The following is a 23,202-nucleotide window of genomic DNA, read 5'->3' as shown; positions in this document are numbered from 1 at the left end:
TTTCTCTTTCTTCATTAAGTTCCATAGCAGAGAATGAGAGCTTTCAAAGTTTTGTAGATTCTATCACAAAAATAAGAATGAATGGTTCTTCTAAAAGACATTTGATGCCATATACTTATCTAGTGATTGGCAGCAGGGCTGTTGTGTGTGTGATATGGGGACGCATGTGACAGTTCTGGAAGAGACCTGTCTGATTCACTGGAGGTGCATATCTTCCCTGATTCACATAGTTCTTAGCAGTGTAACCCTCCCTTCCCCAGACAAGCCAGTTCTACATTCTTTCATTCCAGCTTACCATTATGTTCCAAGTGACACCTACCTGGCTCTCTGTGCAGTTCCCCTCTGGACCTCTGTTAGCCAGAACATGTCCAGTGAGCTCATTTGCTGCAGTCACCCTGCTGACCTTCCCAACACTATTTTCTGTTCTCACTATCATGTTCCTTGTTATGGTTAAGAAAAACAAAACAAAACAAACAGACCAAAACCAATCTGATAGCCACACAAAACATAGGAAACAAGCATTCTCCCAGCACGTGGTTCAGTTTTAGGAATTAGCATGTAGTGCTATAGATAGTTGTTTACATTTTTGACTTCTTCACCCAACCTAATGAAGGGCACAGTGATGCTTCTTTGAGCTACACAGTTCGGCAGGGTGCCCGCCACATAATAGGTCCACAGTTAATGCCTGGTAAGTGGGTGAGTGATTGAATGTATTGCTTCCTTGGATCTGGAAGCAGTAGTCTCCTACTGAGCATATGGTTTTAAAAATCTCCTCTCCATTAGGTACAAAGCTTGCATCTGTTTGCCTTTGTTTAACAGGTTCATGGAAGGATTCAGATAATGCTGAGAAAGGCTCTTATGTCTTGGCCAGTGATTTCTGAGTATTTTCTGCATTCCTGTGCAGGTGGGAAAGTGGAAAGACAAATCCCTGCAGATGAAATACTATGTGTGGCCCCGAATGTGTCCTGAGACAGAGGAGCAGGAGGACGACCACCTGAGCATCGTGACCCTGGAAGAAGCACCATTTGTCATTGTGGAAAGTGTGGACCCACTTAGCGGAACCTGCATGAGGAACACAGTCCCCTGCCAAAAACGCATCATCTCTGAGTACGTGTAGCACCTTCCTCACAGGACCCAGGTGTCACAGGAGAGTGGCATTTGATGCAGCTGTTGTCACCTGGCTAGCCTGGGACCTGGAGCATGGAGTGAACTGAGCATGATACACTTTTCACCCGCACTTGCGCTGTAAAACCACTTGCAACTTTGTGGTGTGATGTCTGGTTCTGTCCAAATCACATGCTAGGAAAATGCTGACTCCCCATCTGGCTAATGCTCCTTTGGTCTTACCTGGCTGCAGTGACTGCAATCTCAGGTTAGGTTAGGGTTTAAGTTCATTTTTGGTGCTGAAATATGTTTCTTTGGATTGATATGTCCCCAAATTTTGAGATTTAGAACCACATTTAGAAATAGATCAGACTTACCTATGCTGTCAGGAGTCAGGTAATCATTCTCTTTAGGAAGAGAAGGAAATATCCAGAAGGAAGAATGGGAGGCCCATTTGGTACTAGAAACTTTTCTATACAAGGGTTTAGATGCCAGTTAAAAAGTTATAGTGTGAAAATTAAGTGACCTGAACATTCAGGATATGCACCCTTTCCCAATGTTTACTATTCTTCAACAGATTATTAAAATTTGCTAGAAAATGTGGCTCAGTATAATAAGAATACTGCAGATATGAGGTCTGATTTTTTTTGGTTTGGTATGAAGGTGGGGGCTGCTTTGGGGTTGGAATTTTGATGACCAAGAGAAATATTTTGTTTCTTGTACAAAGTATTACTTGGCTTTTTAATTAATTGTTATTAATTTGCTTTTTTTACCTCCTTTTATGTGCCTAGGAATAAAACAGATGAGGAACCAGGCTACATTAAAAAATGCTGCAAGGGGTTCTGTATAGACATCCTTAAGAAAATTTCTAAATCTGTGAAGTTCACCTATGACCTTTACCTGGTGACCAATGGCAAGCATGGGAAGAAGATCAATGGAACGTGGAATGGTATGATTGGAGAGGTGAGTGTCAGAAAGTCAGGGCCATTTCCATTTTTCTTTTATTTTGTTTCACTTAAATATTTCTTAAAATGTACATTCCATATATTGCAGAAAGCATAACATAGTGAAGAGAAGGTACTGTTCTCATTCTACAAAGGAAGTTACTGTAGGGCCATGTGTATTTTCCCCATGATGGGTCCTGCTCTCCTGGGTTCTAATTGGAGTGTTGCCCCTTCCTCTCCAGGTGGTCATGAAGAGGGCCTACATGGCGGTGGGATCTCTCACTATCAATGAGGAGCGCTCAGAGGTGGTGGACTTCTCTGTACCCTTCATAGAGACTGGCATCAGTGTCATGGTATCACGCAGCAATGGGACTGTCTCACCTTCTGCCTTCTTAGGTAAATGATGCATGTGCTAGAGGGAAGAAATGGATGGACAGAGAAGCAGATGGATATGGGGCTATTGCAGAAACACAAGGAGGCCTGCCCTGATGAAGCTTGCCAAGTACCGGGGACTTTATTTGGGAACCGTAGAATGGATTATTCTCAAGCAGGAAGTCTCAGGAACACTCAGGAAAACAAGAAAGCGTAATGCCCTTTAAGAAAACCCTGCTGGACTGGTCAGCAGAGGCCTCTGGTAGTCCCCTTCTTGTCACTTAAGCATTATCTGACCTGAAGCAAATTTACTGAATCTTGGGGCTCAGTTTCCATTTCAACTGGCTGATGCTGAGGTTGCAGACTCCTCTAATAATTTCTAATTCTGGATATCATTGACATACCTATTTGTTTCTAATTATCTTCAAAAATGAATCTTAGCACTACAAAAATAGGTTTCCTGTTTTTGCATGTATTTTTGAGGCTTTATCAGCCGGAGCTGATCTGAGGCTTCCTCCCGCCCCACCCCGTCTTTCCCTGTGCCAGCCTCCATTTTCCTGTCCTCCAGCATCATTTAAGTGTCAAAAGCCTTAGATATGATATAAGACTGGGTGGGAGAAGGCCAAGATTTCAATTAGATGAGGTCTTCTGTGAGCTCATACCCCATATTTTTTGTAGGGGCTGTGGAGCAAGGGATGGAAAATAAAATGTCACCTTGAAAACAGAACATTTGGCCAGGAGACAGGAAGACTGGTTTGGTCATAAACAAGCTGTAAGCCCTTGGACAAGTCACGATCACTCTAAGGGATGTCAGAGTCTTCAAATACATGAAGACACTGGAATACACAGTGATCAATATTTCTTTAAACTCTTCTCATAAGGAATTAATTCAGTTGATACACCACTAAGTGGAATTACAGTTTCCATAGAATTTTTCCATAAATCACAATTGTACACATTTCCTAACTAATCTTTTTATTCATAGTGAAGCAAATTCTGTCCCTGTCAACCTTTTGTGAAATGTTACTAGATAGCACGCATTAGCCCTCATAGGTGCTGGGTACAGCTTATTTGAACTTTATAAGGATGATTGGGACATTGTAACTCTTGTCAGTTTATTACTAACTCTAACTTCTGAAATGGAAGAGCCAGTGAGCTCTGGAATGACAGAAATGCTAGGCAGAGGATTTTAGAGCAGTCATTAGTTACAAGGCCAAGAGAAGTCAGTGTTTCTTGAACACCTAATATGTGATACGCAGGTCTTTATTATGTATGTTTTCATTATTGTTAACTCACTGATGCTATTTTTATATTCATCTTGTAATTTCGGAAAAACAGATCTAAGATAAAGTCCAGTGATGGTAGCCTTCAGAGCCTGTGCTCTGGAGCACGTTTGGCACCTCAGAATTCCATCCCTAGTGCAGGAATCTGAATGAGGTGGGCAGAGCTATCAGTGCAGCATAATGGGAAGAGCAGCCCCAGTCCATCGCCTCACTCTGCCGCTTCCTCAGTATGAACTGAGAAGGATTTAATCCCTCAAGCTTAGTTTACTCCTCTGAAGTAGGTGTGATAATCCATAATGAAAGGCATATTAAAAGGATTATACTTAACAGTGTGTAGTGAAAGAAAGCTTTGTAAATTAAAAGACCAGTACAGATATTTATTATATTTTTTGTGATGCTCTGAACTTAATGAGAGAAGAGACCGACCTAAAAGTGATGCATTTACTGAGTTATTCCCCAGTCTTAGAAAAAAGTGACATTGAGGCCGGACTTCAATCACTTAGAGTCAAAGATGGAGGTGGTTTCCCTGTACCACCATTGAGAGGCTTTGAATTGTACCACCTATGCTTGAGTCGCTGGTTGTCATTAAAAGGTTTTGTATTTCACAGTTGGTGTGTTAAGCTCTGGAGCTCTATTAAGGTTCTTTTTAAATTGATTAAGTGACCAATCTTTTATAATTCCTCTGGAAATTCAATAGTAAAGTAGGTCTCAGTGTAAGAAATATATTTTCTAATTTTCAGCCAATTTTTCTCCTTTTTCAGCTTCATCTTTATTAATGATTTGGAAGATGGGGAAAACAGCATGTTAATTCACTTAGTTATGAGTTTACAATGTGATAGCTAAAAAGGCCAGGACTATTTTGAGACACAATGGAGGGAGCACTGCATCATGGGACAGAATAGCGATTGTCTCTTTGTGTACAGACCTTCAGAGAGATGGCTTCTAGAATATAGTATTCAGTATCTGGGCACCTCCAAGCCAGAGTTATTCAGCTGGAAGGGAATCAGCAAAAATGATTAAAGATATTAAACAAATGCTATGCATATTCGTGCTATCTTGCCTGGTCTTGTCCCACCAACCCTATCATCTGGTAATAGAGGAGGTAATAGGGGACAGCTTATAATGGTTTTGTGACTCTCAACTTATGCACGTTCCCTTGAAACTTGTTAAATTCCTACTGCAGGAGGTATTGATTTTCCACGTAAACAGATTTTTAACTTTGACTTAGATTCTCATATCCTAACAATATGCACTGAAATATGCCAAGTCAAAGTGGCTTGCAAAGGAAAATCTAGGGTGGAAAATGTAAGAAAAACGGGAGGGAGTGGTTATTCATAATTATTATGCAACTAATTCACCTCTGGTTTATTAAGAATTAATTTTAGTGCAAGATTCAGTAGCAATGATGAAGCTTTGGGGGGTCTGCCTTTTGTAGTGTGCCCATAGAAATGAGAACATAAACCAAATCAGCCTAGGGTAATTCACTTGCACCTTATCTAGTACTTCTTCCAATGTACTTTTTACTGAAAGACTGAGATGTAGGCCCAAAAGTTTCAGAAACTGTCTGTACAAACCCCAGATTCACAAATATGAACTTAACTTCCTCATGTGTTTGAAAGGAAAACAACCTCAGTGTGCACATCTGGGAAATGGGTTTTCTCAGGCATATCTTATTTCTCTTTAGCCTAGTCCTGGCTCACTGCAAGCATGCAACAGCCTTGTTCTTTGTTTTCCCCAAAATTTGTGTTTGCATGAGCAAACAAATATGTGAGACAATGAGCACGTGTTTGTTCTCTGCTCTGACCCTGGCTGGGTTTTTCCTCCTCCCCAGAGCCATTCAGTGCTGACGTATGGGTCATGATGTTTGTGATGCTGCTCATCGTCTCAGCCGTGGCTGTCTTTGTCTTCGAATACTTCAGCCCTGTGGGTTATAACAGGTGCCTCGCTGATGGCAGAGGTAAGTCCAGCTGGAACCACAGCATTTCTGCTTTTATTCTAGTTGGGACTCTGAATCTTTGTGCCCTTCATTTGATATGTGCATCCTTTCAAATTTATCCACTTCTGAAAACAATAATCCCTCATGCACCTATCAGTTTGGACTTCTGTATTCCCTCTTGGTACGTGCCAGCCCTCAGTCAAGTCCTGCCCCCAGGTGAATGAGAGGAAAGATGGGTAGTGTAAGCGGATCACAGGAAACTATTTGGATGACCTTAGGCTATGGGCAGTTGTTTGCCAGAACATATGTGACTCACAAGGCAGATTGCACACACACGTTAAGGATAAGGAACGATGCGTTGCTCCAGGGAATATCCAAGTGGCTATGCTAGTTGATCTCCCTTCAGCTAAAAGATCACTATTGAGGCACAAGGTCTCTACGGCATATGTCCCTGGTTCAGCTCCCTTGCTAAATAGGAAAAGTAAATAGGAAAAGGTGCTTAAAATAAAATGGATGAGGAGACCAATTCTCATCCACAACGCTTATAGGGGATCCAATTTCCTAAGTAGATGGATCCAGGGATGTGAAGGTTGTCTTTATGTTTGAAGCATTTATGACTTTTTAAAAGTTCACTAGGATTCTGAAGAGGAATATGAGATCCTGTCTATAGATCCTCTAAAACTTCTTGCAAATCCTAAGATTAAGAAATTTTTCCTTTCTCTAACTCTTTCCTTCTGGAAAGGGAATTATCCTGGAATTATAACTCTGAGAGAAAAAAATTCTTACCTGTCTCCCAATAAGAATTATCTTAAAAGACATAAGTGCTAGATCTTGTTTTTCAATTCACTAACTAGGGTGGAGCTTGAGTCACTGTATATTTCAAAACAGTGGCTCTCTACTTTGATTTCACATTAGAATAACCATCCCAGCCCCACAGCAATTTAATAAGAACTTCTAGGAGTAGATATCAGGCTGCAGTATTTTGTGAAACATCCTCTCATGCTTCCACTGCATTCACAGTCGAGGCTGGCAGGCCCCACTTCACTGACCAACTTCCAAGATTTTCATTTGATTTGTGTGTTCTGAAGTAGAATTTTTAGTGTCTCTGGAATATGGTACAGTCAGTGGCTTTGCATCTGTGCTAAAGGGACATCTAGAAATCATGATCTCTATCCCAGACTGAGTGCTTCCAGTAGGAAGTGAAGCTTCCGGGAATCATGTGAGTTTATTCCAAGTGGAAAATGTCAGAAATTAAGTGTGCAGCATCCTCTTACTCTGGAAAAAAATTCCAGAAGATGAAAAATCCAGATTTACAAAACCCAGAGCAAACACTGTAGTTCCATTATTGTTGAATGCTTATCTTCACAAAGGAATTCCACACGATACCCCTTTAAATGTCAACTCCCTCTGGCACATTTTGCATTTTACCAAACTTTGATTTATAAACAATCTTTTAGTTACACATCTGTTGCATGAAAAAAGGTCCACATCCACAGATGTGTGTGTGCAGTTAGAGATCAAGTTCAACATGTGTAGTCCCTGATGATTCTGTTGGCTGAGCAGATGCTGTCAGGATCACAGCAAACATCCCAAGACCTGTGTTAATATGTTGTAAAATTCTGCAAGCAGATGTTCATTTCTGCAGTAGAGGGGCTTCTGGAGATCTGGGCAACAGGCAAGATTTTACCTTCACCTAGAAAAGATAGCAGTGAGGTCACAATCCTGACACTATGTAAAGATCAGATGGAGGAAAGCCAAAGCCAAGACTGCTACACCAGGCCCTCCGACCCATGTGCCTGGGCCAGGAGTTCATGATGTCATCACTGGGCTTCCCCATCCTCCTTTATGTAAAAAGCTACTACTAGAGTGTTGAGAAGTGTTGGCCTTGAGGCAGGGGAGGGAGAGAGTTAGGCTGCCTCTGAAACACTGAGGGCTAAGTGCTAAAGGCTAGGGAAAAACTAGCAAAAAGTACATTCAGGGCCATCCAGCATCAGTGTAAATAGGCTTGCAAGAGGTTTCTGACAATGGTAGAGAAGATTTACACAATTCTTGCTGATGTGTTGCACACTGAGATGATTCCTTTGTAGATACAAAATAAATGTCTGGAGAAATGATGATAGTGTCCTAATGGTGATCATAGTGAAATAATTGGCCTTTGCTAGTCAACTTTTATGTAACTTTGATTTTATATTTGACAACAAGATTCACACACAGCCTCCAAGACTCTCATTTTCTTTAAGGATTTCTCTTCTGTCTTCCTAAGTCTCCCAAGATAGGAGAGACACAGATTCTCCCATTATAAAATTGTCAATAAAAAAGGCTCAGATTTTCCTGCTCTGAGCAGGGACTTTCCAGCTCTGGGCACTTGTAGGTTGACTTAGAACCAGTAACCCTGGCTTAACTTTCCGTCCTCATCTTTTTGTTATGCCAGAGCCAGGCGGCCCATCTTTCACCATCGGCAAAGCTATTTGGTTACTCTGGGGTCTGGTGTTTAACAACTCCGTACCTGTGCAGAACCCAAAGGGGACCACGTCCAAGATCATGGTGTCGGTGTGGGCCTTCTTTGCTGTCATTTTCCTGGCCAGCTACACTGCCAACTTAGCTGCCTTCATGATCCAAGAAGAGTATGTGGACCAGGTTTCTGGCCTGAGTGACAAAAAGGTAAGAAACTCGTTTGGAACCTCCCATCTTTCCCTCCATCCTGGTCTGAGCTCTATTTAAAGTTCTTGCATACCTGTTAATTTTCTAAATTTTTAGACTCAATAGTGCTTTTTTGTGTTTTCTTCAATTAGGACATGGGAACAGAAATCACTTTCCCTACTGAAATAATACTATTTCATGTTTGCTTCCCAATTTATAAAAGTACACCATGGGCTACAAATAAGGGGCTTAGTATGTTCATAGCTTTCAGAGTACGTGGTAGCCCTTGTTGGATGCAGTTGGGTGGCCTGTCAGCTCCAGGTTGGCTCTTTGCTGTGTTATTAGAGGGCCGCCCCTGTGTACCCACACTGAGGGGATGGGAGCGTTATGGCCTCATTTTCTTCCCAGTGGTGTTTGGTTGTGGGCTCTTCCTTTGTTCCTCTACACACTCCTGTGTTCCTAGGGCTGAGCAGGAGGATTGTTCACATTGTGTCTTAAAGAGAAGTAAGTGCCATTTAGCCTAATGATTGCCCCTGTGAGCTGCTGATGAATGGGTTGGCCCCCGTGCCAATTGCGGGCCTCCTTGTGGGCCTGTGCAGTTGCAGGAAGAATCTAATGGTTTCCATCTTTTCTGGATGTGGACTTAGGAAACTCATTCCAAGCACATCTGACTCTCCAGCTTTGTCCGGAGCACCTTAGTTTCCACTGGAGAGCTGTCCCTGCAACATGGTAACTGGGAGGGTGGTCTAAGACAAATGATCAGAGCTGGCTTTGTGAGTGTCTGGAAAAGCTCGCAGTGAAAACAATGTTGGAGACTTTCACTTGCAGCAAATCTCCTACTCATAGCTTCTTTAAATTTTACGAAATGTGACCCCTTACCTCCATTTCCAGGGTGAAGTCATGAAACACAGACAGATACCTTTAGGCCCATAGGTAATGCCTTATTACCTGGATCAGGTTTCCCCGAGATAAAATGCCAACACTTAGGCAAATGGTTTCAAAAAACTGAAAAAGAGAAGAGAAGATACTGTCTGAAGGGCTCAAATAGATTTTTCCATCGATCTATATTTACGTTTTGAGAATATTCAAAAGCATATGAGAGATAAGTAGCTTCTTGAAGTAGTGATATATGTATATATGTATATAATTTATTATCTTTTTATGTTATCTCTTTTTGATTTGTCTTTTTGCTTTTTCTTCCTATTTTAAAAACTGTTTCTTATATTGTCTTCTCCCTTATTTTTAAGTTTTTGTTTGCACTTTCTGTATCTTGTTATTTATTACACACTTATTCCTATGTTCATCCATCTATTAACTAATCCATCTCTAAACATTTTTCTTCATCATCCTACAGAAATTTGAGTTAGTCATCTTCTTTCATCCCATTAAAACCACCACCTCCAGCACCACATCTTTGTGGCTATTTCTGGAGCCCGGGCAGTAGAGTACTTGAGGACTGTGTTTTTGGAATTCAGTACTCTGATGTGATCTGGGTAAGATGGGCGACGCTCACCCTAAAACATGGATGTGGCAGCAGTTGGATGGGCCTTTCTCCTATACGTGGGTTTCCAGAGGTATGGCAGACAGTCTGTTAACATGAGGGCCTGGCCAAGAGGCAGTGAGTGCAAAACCTCACAAAGGATGGTGGGCCAGGTTGCTTTGCAGTGATGTGGCAGAGGCAGAGTGGGTCATGTCCCTGCTCATGGATATAGCAGTGTTTGGCAGGACCTTGTCACCATGCATCAGCATTGTAGAAGTGTGATGGCCCACAGCTTTTCTTGGCGCTCTGGACTGGTCAGTGGCATCTACCACATATATCACAATTTTTTTTTTCAGATGGCTCTGAAAATTCCTTAGTGTAATGTATTTATCTTTCTCATAATGTCATGGGCCACTCAGCAACAACTGAATGCTTTTCTGGTTGAATTAAGCATAATTGGACGAGAGGGGATTGTTTTTCCTTCTGAGACTTTGAAAGAATTTACATCCTAGGCTACTTCTAGAAGAAAAGATATGCATCTGTTTGTCCTCCATATCATGTTGGTATCTTCTGAGAAGTTAGAGCCTGTCACTTTCTGAATACAATAAAGGAAGCATTATCAGAGTTTTTTCTGCCCTGCTGTACCTTTCAAGGCCTTTACAAGGGATCTTCTGTGTCCCCCTGCTCTGTAACCCTGTTGGCCAATGCTTGGGTTTCTGTGTCCTGCATCTTAGGAACCCTCAACTCCTCATCTCTCCTGGCCATTCTGCTATCTATGGATCTGCCCAGAAGGTTTTTCTTCCCAATCCTTACCAACTCCTAAAAAAACCTCAAGACTCAGACTACAAATCTCTTACTTTGAAAGGTTTTGTTTGGCTTCTCTGGGGAATTAGTCATTCATTTCTACAGATTGTAGAACCTGTCTCCTATTTTTTGTTGTAGTAATTTGTAGATCTGTGTCTAATGGTGTCTCCCTCTCTCTGACCATGAGCTCCAAAAGGCCAATGACCTTAATTTTCTCATCATTGGGACCAAAAAATAAATAAAATAAAATAAAATTTCAAAAGTATGAAGTCTGTGAGATGGGGAGGGATGTGTATTTAAAAGCCTCCTGGGTCAACAGCGAACTCAATATTACAGGCAAAGAAAGCATGAGACGGTTGGAATCCATTAATGGCAGTTTAATTTGAAAGTGAGTGGAAATGATTATCTGGTATATTTCAAAATTTTGCAAATGACAAAATAGTAGAGTGTAAGCATCCTACCAGAACATGTCAACATAATTTACATAATTATAGAAAAATTTCAGTAACTAATGACATAAAACTGCATATTAGTGTCAAGAATAGTTATAAAAGTCAGCAGAATATTTTAAAAGTATACTTAAAATGTCAAAATTCATATTAGTTTTACTTCAAAACACCTAAAAAAAGACAAAGTCTTGGGACTGGCATGGTAACACATGAAAGGAAATGCATTCTCTGAATTTAGAAAAAGAAATATAATACAGACATTGAAACAATAATGTTGAGAATGGAAATAATATGATTTTGTGATTGTGATTTTCTGTGTAATTACATTTGCATCAAGCAGCGCAGTATTTACAATGAAGAAGGGCTCCTGAACTTGTTATGACTATCACGAATGACACAGCTTCTATATAATGCAAATCAAATAATAACTGTCTTGCAGTGATGATGGAAAGACATCTGTAGCCATTAGATTTATAACATTTTGAAAATTTGTCTTCAATTTTTGGCAAAAAAATATACTGAGATTTCATTTATGTTAGGGTACAAAATGATAATGCTCTGAGTTAAATTTCCATTAAAGCCTGTTGTTTGTGCTGTTTTAGACTGGATAGCTTTCATGATAGCCTTGTACAATGAATAGAGAATGATTCCACTACATGCTATAACTAAATGTGGGTGCAAGTGCTACTGTTTAGCAACCCTTCTGTGCAATCCTTCAGCTCTTCCAAGAGGAGGAGGAAGAGGTGAGGAAGCTGGTGACATCTTCCTTCTCTTAACAAAGAGCTCACCATGCTGAGTGATGCTGCTCACCTACCCAGATGGACTTCTCATTTTGGCAGTCTGCTGACCCTATATAAAGCCAGTGAAGGCGGGGAATGTATTTGAAGGGTATTCGCTACATTGCCACATATTTGTTATTTTAATAATCTTCTTATAGCTGTGATTATTCCTGTTCACAAGTAAGGATATTAAGACTCTGAGAACTTTGTTAAAGTTATACATCATCCAGTGACAGAGTCAAGGTTCATATCTTTTGCGTTTGACTCTAAAATCACTTTGCCAGGATGTTTCCCTTTAACTAACACCATACAGTGTTACTTAGAGATAAGTATTGAGATCTTGCCTCTGTTTCTCATTTAGTTCTCTACCCTCTCATTTAATTACCTTGGTGTTCAGGGCAGACTCAAGATTTATCCTATTCCACTATGGAACACATGATAAATTGTTTTATTTAGCTTTTTACTTCTGTGAGATTGTGATATGAATAACTTCAAAGAGGAAAAGTTTAACCTCATGGTTTCAGAGGTTTCCATCTGTGCCTACTTGACTCTGCTGCTTCTAGGCCTGTAATGAGACAGATAGTTCATGATGGAAGAGTGGGGTGGATAAATTTGCTCTTATGACAGTTGGACAGCAGAGGGAGGTTGAAAGAGCCTGAGAAGAAGGGACCAGAGTCAAGATTCAACCCCAAGGTGAATTTACCATCATCTGCTCACTTAACTAAGCCCCCTCCTTGTCTTCAGTTACCTCCTTTTAATGCCACCAAATTTTGATCTCATCAGTGGGTTAATCCATTGAGGAAGTTAGAACCACTGTGATCCAATCACACTCCAAAGCCCATCCGCCACCAAGCTTTCAACACTATGAGCCTTTTTGGGAACATTTCATATCTGAACCAAAATAGTTCCATTCAACACAATTCTTCTTAAGGCGGAGTATACTGTCATTATCATTACTACTAGGAAAAACATAATCATCGTTGTTATTACTAGTAGAATAACTTCGACCGTAATAGCTCAACTAACATTTTTCAGCTCTTTTAAACCAGACATGTACATTACACTGATTACTTTATGCAGTGGTGCTAATATCTTTATTTATAGGTAAGATAACTGAAACATAAAGAGGTTAAGTAAATTGCCCTCCTGAAATTCCTGGCTGCCTATAGATCTTGAACACACCTTGTCATCCTATTTAGACTCCAAGGCTTTTTTCCAGTTAATCACCTTTTCTCCTATCCTCCCTTATATATTATCAAAGTTTAACAGGTCAGATCCTTTTCTTGTGTTAAAAAGAAACCTATCGAATTAATTAAACCATAATCACTAGATAGTATTCTAACGTTTGCTCTTTATGTAGTAAGACTTTTTAAAGCACTACTTTAAATAGACTATAACAGAGATTTTCAGTACTTAGGTGGGTTGATGGCTTTTAAATTGACAGTAACCTCTGCATAGGATGACTCTGACCTTTAAGCCACTTTTGGGTCATGGTAAAAAGGGGAGAGAAGAATCAATTATGGAGACATGGGATTGAAGCTGGATGGAAGGAATCTTTCAGGTATATGGCAGTGAGTGGATCACAGCAAATTTGGTGTGTGACTGTCATGCTCTGGACAATGTCTCACTACATCCTACCTCACATATTCCCGTCACCATTGTGCTGCTCCCACATGATATTTTGTAGTTCTTTTCCTCCAGAAATTTACTTCAGAAGTCAACAGGTACTCATTTGTTTAAAGAAGGCCATTGTCTTCGCCTGCATCACGGGAAGTACAATCAGGATGGCCAAATAACAAGACCTGTTGGTTTTTCTTTTTTAATCTTTATTTTATTTATTCATTTTAATTTACTTTTTATTAGAACGTGTTTGCAATACATAATATTTGTTGTATTCTTTGTATGGAATTGGGTTTTCTAAATGATTATTTTATTTTCCTGGGAAGCCATATAGAGGGTAGAAGTCAATTTTATCCTTTTTGGATATTGGTAGATGCTATGGTTGAATGTTCCCTACAAAGCTCATACTCATACTTAATTGCAATTATTACAGTAGTAGGAACTTTCAGAGATGATTACATTGTGAGGGTTTCACTCTTATGAATGGATTAATAGCGTTACCTTGAAAGTGGGTTAGTTTTCATAGGTGTGGTATGAAATAAGTAACTGTGCATTCTAGAAGAAAACCAGTATGGTGACACATACTTTTATGCCAATACTATCCTGAAAAGTTTGATACTTGAGCATTTATGAGGAAATGGGATCATGATTTCCACTGTACAAATGTGTTTTTCTTGCCATATTAAATTTAGGTTGCAAGTCAGAGGCAGACAGCTAACCTCAAACCCGATCTGTCATGCACTTGTCCTGGCTCAAATCATGTTGGTCAAACCATGGAATGCTGGGCTAAAAATAGCTTCATAGGGGAAGCAGCACGCATGACTCACTAGCCAGGATTCTAGCAAGAAGGGCCTCAGTTGGACATCCAGGTAGCAGATCAAAATTTAAGGGAATGATTCATGTATGGGAATCCTCTGGGACTGTCAAGAAAATAGACCTCTTGTAACAACTGATCACGAGCAGATCTGCAGGAAACAGTCTAAAAGCAAATGTTCTCAAGTCCTGAGAGTGAATGAAATGGGCACCATGCATGGGTGAAGGAAGGGACACCTTCTCCTAGTTTGCAGAATCAGTCTGTCCCTTTGTACTGCCCCAAATACTGAGCCTGCCTCTTTCCTGATAGTGTTACTACCATCTGGGTGGATACAGCACAAACTCCTGGGTCCTGAGCAATCCAAGATTTGCCCATCAGGGTCAGCTACTGCCACTTCTCTGGTTTTATGTAAGCATGATCTAACATGTACTCCATCTTGACGGAACCAGGAAGTCACTAACCTCAACTTACCATCTTGGCAAGCTGGAAATAATTAGTGTTGACTGCTAGGTTCCTAGTAGGTCACCAGGGATTTCTTTTTATCCTCTTGTGTCCCCTTTCACACTCTTCCCTTTGAATGGCCACCTCCTGTCTGACATTTCCTGACTTCCCATATAGACTCTCACCTCTAGGCCCTGCTATTCGGGGTTGGGGGGCAGTTGTGTGTTGCAAGGTGGTACCTAAATGATATATTCACACCCTAACCTGCAAAGCCTATGAATGTTGACCTTATTTGGAGAAAAGAGTCTTTGCAGATGTAATCAAGATCCCAGGGTAAGACCACCCTGGATTATCAGGGTGGATACTAAATCTTATCCTGTGTCCTTCTAAGAAAACAGAGATGTGACATAGAAGAGGAGAGAAAACACACAGAGAAGGACATATGGAGACTGGGCAGATATTGGAAGGACAAAGGCACAGGAACATGTGGAGCTGCCACAATCTGGATGATGCAAGGAATGGAGTCTCCCCTAGGGCTTTTGGAGAAAACTGTACCCAGCTAACACCTTTAAATTGGTATTTCCAGCCTTCTGAGCCATGAGAATAAGTTTCTGTGTGTGACAACTTGCTATGTCAGCTATAGGAACCTAAGACAAGGCCTTCAGGACTTAGATGGCCATTGTCTTGAGCTGGCTTCATCCTTTAGGTTTCATAGTTTCTCCTCCTTAGCAGTTCCCTTCCTCAGCCAGCCAGTTCCATCCTTGCAAAGTGACTATTAGAGCAACATCAGACTAAGTTTCTTATCTCTTGTTCCTAGAAGAACCGATCGACTTTACCCTGGAGGTCTTCCTGGAGATATAGGTACAGGCAGACAGAGTCTTCTCTTAATATCAAAGAGACAGTTCCTCTTTGGGGTGCCGTTGTGTCATTTTCTCACAGGCTATAGTGAGTCACTTGTGTGTATACTACAGTTCTCACGGGACTCTGGTAAGGTAGCTCTCAGAGGGCACTGAGGGTGTGTTTCTCTATAGTATATTATTTTCACAAGTCCTTTGTGAGGACAATATTACTACTGTATTTTCTCATATTCTGGATTTTCCTGTGTAGTTCCGGAACTGAAGGGAACTTTATTTGCTCATGAGGCATTGGTAACTTCTTGCTCATTAATGGCAAATAAGTGTCCTTTCTCTTCTTGTAGATAAACATATGATCCTTATTACCTAAGAGTGCATATTCACACATACACATGTATTTGTGTTCACTTTATCTATATTCGAAACTGTATAAAAATAAGATTAGGTGACTAATCTTAGGAACTTACCATTCACAGAACTATGTAAGGAACACAAGTGTCCTGTACTCATAGTACTAAGTTTTACAAAGTGGACCTCAGAAAGATTGCCTTTCTTACCTAGAAAAGGCAGGCAGATCTACTTCATTCTGCCAATATTAGTGGAATCATCTGTTTTTCAAAATGAAGTGCAATGAAACCAAGGAAGGAAGACGACCAGAGGGAAAAAGAAATGGACAGAGGATGACAGGGGAAGAAAGGGAAGGAAGGAGAAAGGGAAGGAGAAAGTCCCGCTCTGTTTCTCTTCTTAGGAAAGTATTCCTATGCAAAATAGTAGATGATCAGAAGGTTCCTGAATTACAATTTTTTAATGCAACTATGCAATCTAGAATGAGTATAAAGTGAGTTTCCCTATCTGAATTGAATTGAACTGAATCCAAAATGGAAACCAGCAACGATCAACAGTTGTAGTTAAAAGTCAAAGCAAGTGACATGGGATGCTGCATTTTAAGCTTTGGGTGTCCTGGAAGTGGGAAAGTCCTGTTCAGAGATGTTCAGGTCATGGGGTACATCTGTGGCTTCCATGTGTGGCCATTCCCTATCAGATAATTTCTCTTATTTGAGAAGAGCAAGTAACGCTAAGCTTCCCATTGAACTGCAGATTTGTTTACAGCAAATCTCTGATTCTCAAAGAGGAAATCCCTTCCACTGTTAATGATACCATCATTTTGAAGTTTATTTACATCAAGAGCAAGAAAGTTCTCCAAACTTTTAAAATTCACTTATTAAAAGCAAAAATTGTAAGTATTTTAGTCTAGAGAGATTAAGCTTTCGTATGCTCACTAAATCTAAGTTATGAGTTGGGAATGGGTTAAGTGTTTCACTTCTGACCAAGTAAGTTCAAATTCTTTGAGGCAAATTAATGCAGCATGAAAATTTACATAACCAAAGGCATCCAGCTTAGGATAAGTCAGGTTTTAAGGATGTCAGAATTGTATTCTCAGTGAAAAATATGAGCTGGTCTCAGTCTGTGGATATCTCAGCCTTGCTGCCCTTCCAGTACCTTTAGCTCTTACAGAGGCAAGAGTGGCAAAGGTTCTCTCGGGACTAAGTGCAGCCTGTTATATTTTGGGAAACTTTCTGCATAGCTGGGCATTTGCAAGGGCCAGCAGTGACCAGAAGCTGTCTGAGCCTGGGGAAACCCAATCATTTTGTTTACAAGTCCAGGTCAAGATTTTCTGTCCAGCCTGGGTCACAAAGAGCCACTTAAACACTGTTTACACTTATAAACACCATATTGTCTCAGACCTTTCCTCCCATATTTTAATCCAGTCCTCTTTGAGTGAGAGCTTCCATTCAGAGTGGCAAGGGCATTGGCTCCAGGCCAGTAGGATTCAGAGAGCCGCTAGGGTGGAGAGAAGAAAACAAGCAGACAAGCATTCTGGCCCAGAAAACAGCTTGGATTTTCAAGAGAACCCTGGAGCAGGAAGTTCAGGCTTTCGGATTCTCACTTTTAAATTACATGACCAGGCTGTATGCCTTGTTCTTTTCTGTGGGAGATACAGGAAAGAGTTAGCTTCCAGGAAAGTGTTGGGGCAAAGCAGAGTGTCCAATACCAGAATCACAAAATAGCACACTGTCCAACCAACTGTGAATGAAAGGATAGAGTATCAAAGCTTCCACACACGCAGTGCCTTTCAGGAAGAGAGCCAGAAAGCTGAAGGTGAAACCAAGGCTGTGAGAGCTACTTTGGGGCATGTTATTGGAGAGGTGTGGCATGCCCCAACCCTTTATCTACCTGCTAACTCCTGAAGCCATTTCGAGGAGATCATTTAGAGAGCGTAACATTCACTCCTGCAGTTAGAATGGAGCAGGGGCTGCCATTGGACCCATAAGTGAGAAAACTGAAGATTATAGGTTTTGGCGAAAGCCATTGGCCTGCTGGGTGACCATACTCCCATTGATGGCCAGGCTAATCTGGTTCTCAAGGTCAAACAAGCGAAGTGGGAAGGACAGATTCAATCTGGGCTTGGGGTGAAAGGAAGTGTTTTTCAGGGTCCCCTACCTAAAGTGATTTCTGGCTAGGAAAAGGAAATGACAAAAGAAAATCTGGAGGACTGTCATCAAATGGAGAAGTTGCAGAAGTGATGGAAATGACCAGCTTCGTGGAAGGGAGATGTATACCAATGTTCTCCTGGAGAGTGTCTCGGTGGAAGTCTGAACTTACCAGGCAGAGAGCATGTCTGCCATGTTCTCCTTCAGTGATGAGGGTCGATGCCAGAATACTACAGTGCTGTCAGGAAAGTGTTTTTTTTTTCCTACTGGCTCCTCTTTCTGCCACCTCTCTCTTGCCACCCCCAACCCCAAAGAGTAGAAGAAAAATAGCTTGAATATAGGATCTATGGGAGCTGGCTTCATTTTGATTTTTATTTCTTGGATGGGTGCTAGCCTCTGGGATCCCTGGTCCCAAGTCTACCTATTTTTTTCTGTTCTTATTATTGAATTATTTCATAAATATATACTGTGTGACATCCTACCCTTTCTGGACTTTGGTTCTCAAGGTGTGTTTGTAGGGCTCAGGGCAGAGATCACTATCTATCCAATTGTGCATGCATAGGAACCTTGCAGAAACTGTTGTTCACTGTAGTCTGAAAACATCTCTAGCAAAGGCCCTTCATTTGTATGCACAGAGCCCCATACCCATTTCAGAGCTTTTATTTTTTTAATGTCTACTGATGGAGTAAATGTATCAGACATACTGAATGCTGTTGGCTTCCATATTTCCTTTCTCATAGGCAGTAACCAATGCATTTAATTTAACTAGTAAAAGGGAAAGATCCAGGAAACTTCCATTTTGGATAAAAGAAAGACAGAAGGGGAAATTAGAGAGGAGAGTACCTACTCCATCTCTTTAATCTCATTTTAGTAGGCTAAATAAATGAAGAAACATATTTACAGTTTCTGAAATATTTGTGATAAGGAGACCTTGAGTAGCTTAAGGCTGTAAACCACATTGATATTAAATTTCCTAAAAATGTAATTCAGTGAAGTTTCCTCATACAGCTCCCAGTCTATCACAAGCATCACTGCACTTTTTGAGGCAAGTATAAGCCAGTTAAGTTTTTGTTTTTGCTTTGTTTTTTGCAAGAACTAATTGGCAACAGATCCTGAGACAGCAGGGACTCACTCCTTTATGGACTGGATACACAAAAAAGATGTCGAGCTGGGTGTTATCCTTGTACTGAAGAAAGAATGCTGTGATTTCTAATGATGTCTTCTAGTGGCTTCAAATACAAATTGAACAGGATGACTAACAGCATTGCATTGTGAAGGACACTGCAGCCCAGAACCTCTAGGGCAGCGACACCTCTGGAGGTGACCCTTTTCTTGCTTCTAGAAAAATAAAAGTGCACATGAACACACAAGACTATTCTCTCATACATGGCTTTACATGACACAGCTATCCATTGCTGCAAACACACTCATGCATGCATACTGCAGGGAGAGCAGACTTGGAGCACTGAGCAATTTTTTTTTCCTTTTATCCTTATAAAAGCACGTCAAATTAATTGCAGCCAATTATGTACAAACTCCTTTCTCTCTGCCAATTGTGGCTTCCTAAACAGGCAAGAGGCGCTCTCACCTGTTTCATTGTGCAAATTGATATTCAAACACTGAAGAAAATGCAGCCTTTCGGGCAACCCTGATTCAAGGTTGCTAATGAGAAGAAGCTGTTGCCAATGGAGTTGTTTAACCCTCTGAGGCTGCTGGGAGAAGGCTGGGAAGGCTTCAGGTGGAGATGAAAGCACAGTCAAAGCCAGCACTTGACAGGTGCTCCCAGAGCACCATTGGCCTGGTATAACTTGAGCCCTGATGGGCAAGATCACCACCCATAATTTGGATATAATTTGGTATGATCTAGAGTCCAAACAACATGGGCAGAATAGCTTATTTCTCAAAAATCCCTCTAGTCCAACAACCTAAATTATACTTTGCAGGATGTGGTGGGTATTTGTAAGCATGGGATCAGTATGATATAAATGTACCAATCCTTTGAGTGCCTGCACTCAATGGCATGTATGACCCATTATTCAAAGTACATAGAAATGATCAACACACACACAAAACCAATGAACATTAAGATCTCATATCGTGAGATTAAGTTGAACAGAGCCTTGTCATCCAATCACTCATTTGTTCAGGACCTACTGTAAGAAGAGAAAGTAATTTTGTTTCCTAGTAATCACAGTTGTGAGAACTTGTTTCTCTGCAGACTTTGTCACTCATTACCCTGACCTAGTTTTACAATCACTTCTTGAATTGGAATTCCATCTCACCTCTCATCCCCAAATCAATGAAAAGAGGCTTTTAACAATATCGTGTAGTTGTTACCCTGGTCCTCTAAGCTGGGAGTAGTACCAGCTAAACAGTCTGACCATCAGTGAGAGGTATTCCTGCCAGGCAGCAGTGGTCTTGTTGACATGGAGGAGGGCTAGTAGGAGTTTGGTTCTGGGAAGCCGGGTAGTTTTCCAGCCCCTTCTTGAAGGGAATAGTCTTAATGAACTTCAACTTTTAGTTGGAGGCGTCCCAAACTGCCCACTATTCAGTACACTCATGCTCCAGGTGAGCCCCAAGCCCAGGCTGCAGGTACCCAGACAAGTGGCCTGTCCACTTCTATCCAATTCTGGTGATACCCATCACTTCCATACCATGTAAACAGGGAAAGGACAATGATCCATGAAGAAACAGGAATTGATGAAAGAAGATGGTTCTCAAGGCAATCTGTCTCCCAGGCTGACTGATTTATGTGAACACTATTTTTCTGCAATACTTTGGTGTGTTTCTATTTCCAGTTGAAAGATTTATATATAAAAACTTAAACTATCTGCTTCTTAAAACGTTATTTATCTTGGGGAAGTGGAATGACTGTTTAATCACACATCAGTAAGACATCTTTTCAAGATCACCACCTTCACCCTAGATGTGCCTTGAGACTAAATGAATAAGGGTTTTACTTTTTTGGACCATGTAGGAAAATAGAGTTGAATGCTCCAGAAGGAAGCTCAGTAATGCAACAGAGCCCAGGAATAGACCATGGATATAGCAAGTGAAGTTCAAGGTCTAGCACTGACCGAAGAAAAATATATATATTTTCCTCTCTGTACTGTACTTTCAGTACGTTATTGCCTTTCTCCTGTTTATTGTGACCCCCACATATTCACTCCTGTCCTCCTCCATGAACCTCCTGTCACCCTCCACTTGAACCATTGATAGGGTACCATTTCCCTCTCTGAATTACCAGCTCCATGAAGAAACAGAAGTGCTCTCAGTGACCTGGGACAGTCCCTCGTACATCAGAGAAATTTGTTAAATAAATAGTATTCCCAGAACACTTGTAGATAATATTAAGTCTAAAATTCTCCTCTTTTATTGATGAAATTGCCTTTAACCATTTACAGTATTGTTTCTCTGGGGAAGTGTATTTCTGCTTCTGAACTGATTTATAAATGAACTATTCAGAATAACATGACCGTAGGTTGGAATCTGCCTATTGAAAAATGCTTTTCAAAACCAAAAATAAATTAACCTTTGTATCATATGTTCTTTTGCAATATTAGCAATCATGGCCATCAGTGATGGCAATCAGGATATAAAGACACGTTAGTAGAATGTCAGAGAGCACCATTCCCTCAAGGAGATACTTTACATTCTTTGGCTCATTTATTTCTCTTCACAAATCTCTTAGACCGACACTACCTCCAGTGTTCAGGGGAAAAGGCTAAAACAAGAAGCCATGTGATTTGTGAGGTTGTTAAAGCCCTCTAGAGCCTCAGTTTCCTAACTTACAAAGTGGGTAGAGAAGTTTTCTCTGCCTAATACCTTCCATGCTGATTAAAGGTTTGTACTTTTGAAGTGCTTAGAAGAGTGCATTGTAAGACCTCAGTAAATATTAGTATTTGCATCCTACATGTTGCCCGGGGTCTCCTCCTAAGTGTATCTCACAAAGCTCATGCTGTTTCTAATTGATGAAAAAGCCATAAGCTGCTATGACTCCACCCTAGCGCCTACAACTCCATCCTCCTTTCCACCCTCCCTACACGTTTCAATTAGATTCTCTGGTGGGAGTGCTCTGTGCATGTGTCAGAGATTGCAGAGGTGTGGAATGAAGACTGTGGGAGTCATTTTGCAATGTCCAGACTCCCTGAAAATCATTTTGGATACAAGGATGCCTAGATGAAGGGCATCTACCCTGGGCAACAGTTACCCGTGCGTTCTTGGTAGCTAGCCTTGTAAATATATTGAAATGAAGCTCTCAATAGCCTCCCAGCTGCAAATGAAAAGTTCAGGAAACATTTCTGAATCTGTGTCTGTTGCCTATCACTGTGGTGGAAAACTATTATTTCAAGTGTGAGCTGCAAATGTGATTCCATTTGACTGCTAGGTCCTATTCAAGGCTGCTGTACATTGTGGGATTGGACAGAGTCCAACCTTGAGTCTTTCTTTTTATTTTAAAGAGAAAAACAATAAAAAAAAATGATACAAAATTCCAAAACAAGATAGTAGAGGAGCATCCATAGTTAACACATTACGTATTGTTACCTTCAAAGATGTTACTCACGTTACAAGGTATACGAATGAAAAATTGATCAACCAATATAGGCACAAACCTTTCTTCTCAATGAACTAGTAGAAATTCGAAGTTTAACTTAACTATCATATATTTATTTTTCTTTTTCCCTTCTTTTCTCCTTTCCCCCATCCCAGTTTCTCTTTCCTTTTAAACAGTTTCATCACATGTCACAGTATCTTTTGGACATTTTGGATCTTATTTACTGTTTCAGCTTCTTACACAATGGAGACTGTATAATGTTTACACATGTGAATCTGATTTATTTCACTTTTGAGTATGATGTCAAGTTGCATCCATTTACCCATAAGTTTATTCTTCTTGATAACTGAGTAAACTCCAGTGTATAAAATACCACATATTTTTTGCCCATTCCTTGGTTGATGGGCATGTGGGTTGTTTCTAAGATTTAGCTGTTACAAATTATGCTGCTATAAACATGGATGGGCATATATCGCTGTAGTATGATGTTTTATATTCTTCTGGGAAAATACCCAGGAGGGGATAGCTGTATCAAATGAGACCTCTAGTCCTAGTTTTTTTTTAGAAATCTCCACACTGAATTCCACAGTGGTTGCACCAGTCTACATTACCACCAACAGCAGAGAAATGTTCAT

General features: G+C 40.6%; 1 protein-coding gene across 3 annotated transcripts in view; it reads left to right on the top strand.

Annotated features, from left to right (window-relative positions):
- Positions 1–23,202, top strand: part of Grin2b (glutamate ionotropic receptor NMDA type subunit 2B) — a 408,651-nt gene that overhangs the window by 335,356 nt on the left and 50,093 nt on the right. For all 3 annotated transcript variants that reach the window (XM_063238257.1, XM_063238255.1, XM_063238256.1), the window contains exons 6-10: positions 905–1,107; positions 1,896–2,067; positions 2,291–2,444; positions 5,535–5,660; positions 8,071–8,300. In XM_063238257.1, the coding sequence (XP_063094327.1) occupies positions 905–1,107; positions 1,896–2,067; positions 2,291–2,444; positions 5,535–5,660; positions 8,071–8,300 (885 nt within the window). The remainder of the gene's footprint in view (positions 1–904; positions 1,108–1,895; positions 2,068–2,290; positions 2,445–5,534; positions 5,661–8,070; positions 8,301–23,202) is intronic.

Source organism: Cavia porcellus, unplaced genomic scaffold (genome assembly GCF_034190915.1).
Source record: "Cavia porcellus strain 051 isolate PalLab524CR breed Dunkin Hartley unplaced genomic scaffold, mCavPor4.1 scaffold_27, whole genome shotgun sequence".
NCBI classification, from domain to species: Eukaryota; Metazoa; Chordata; class Mammalia; order Rodentia; family Caviidae; genus Cavia; species Cavia porcellus.
This window is presented reverse-complemented; position numbering and strand designations above follow the sequence as displayed.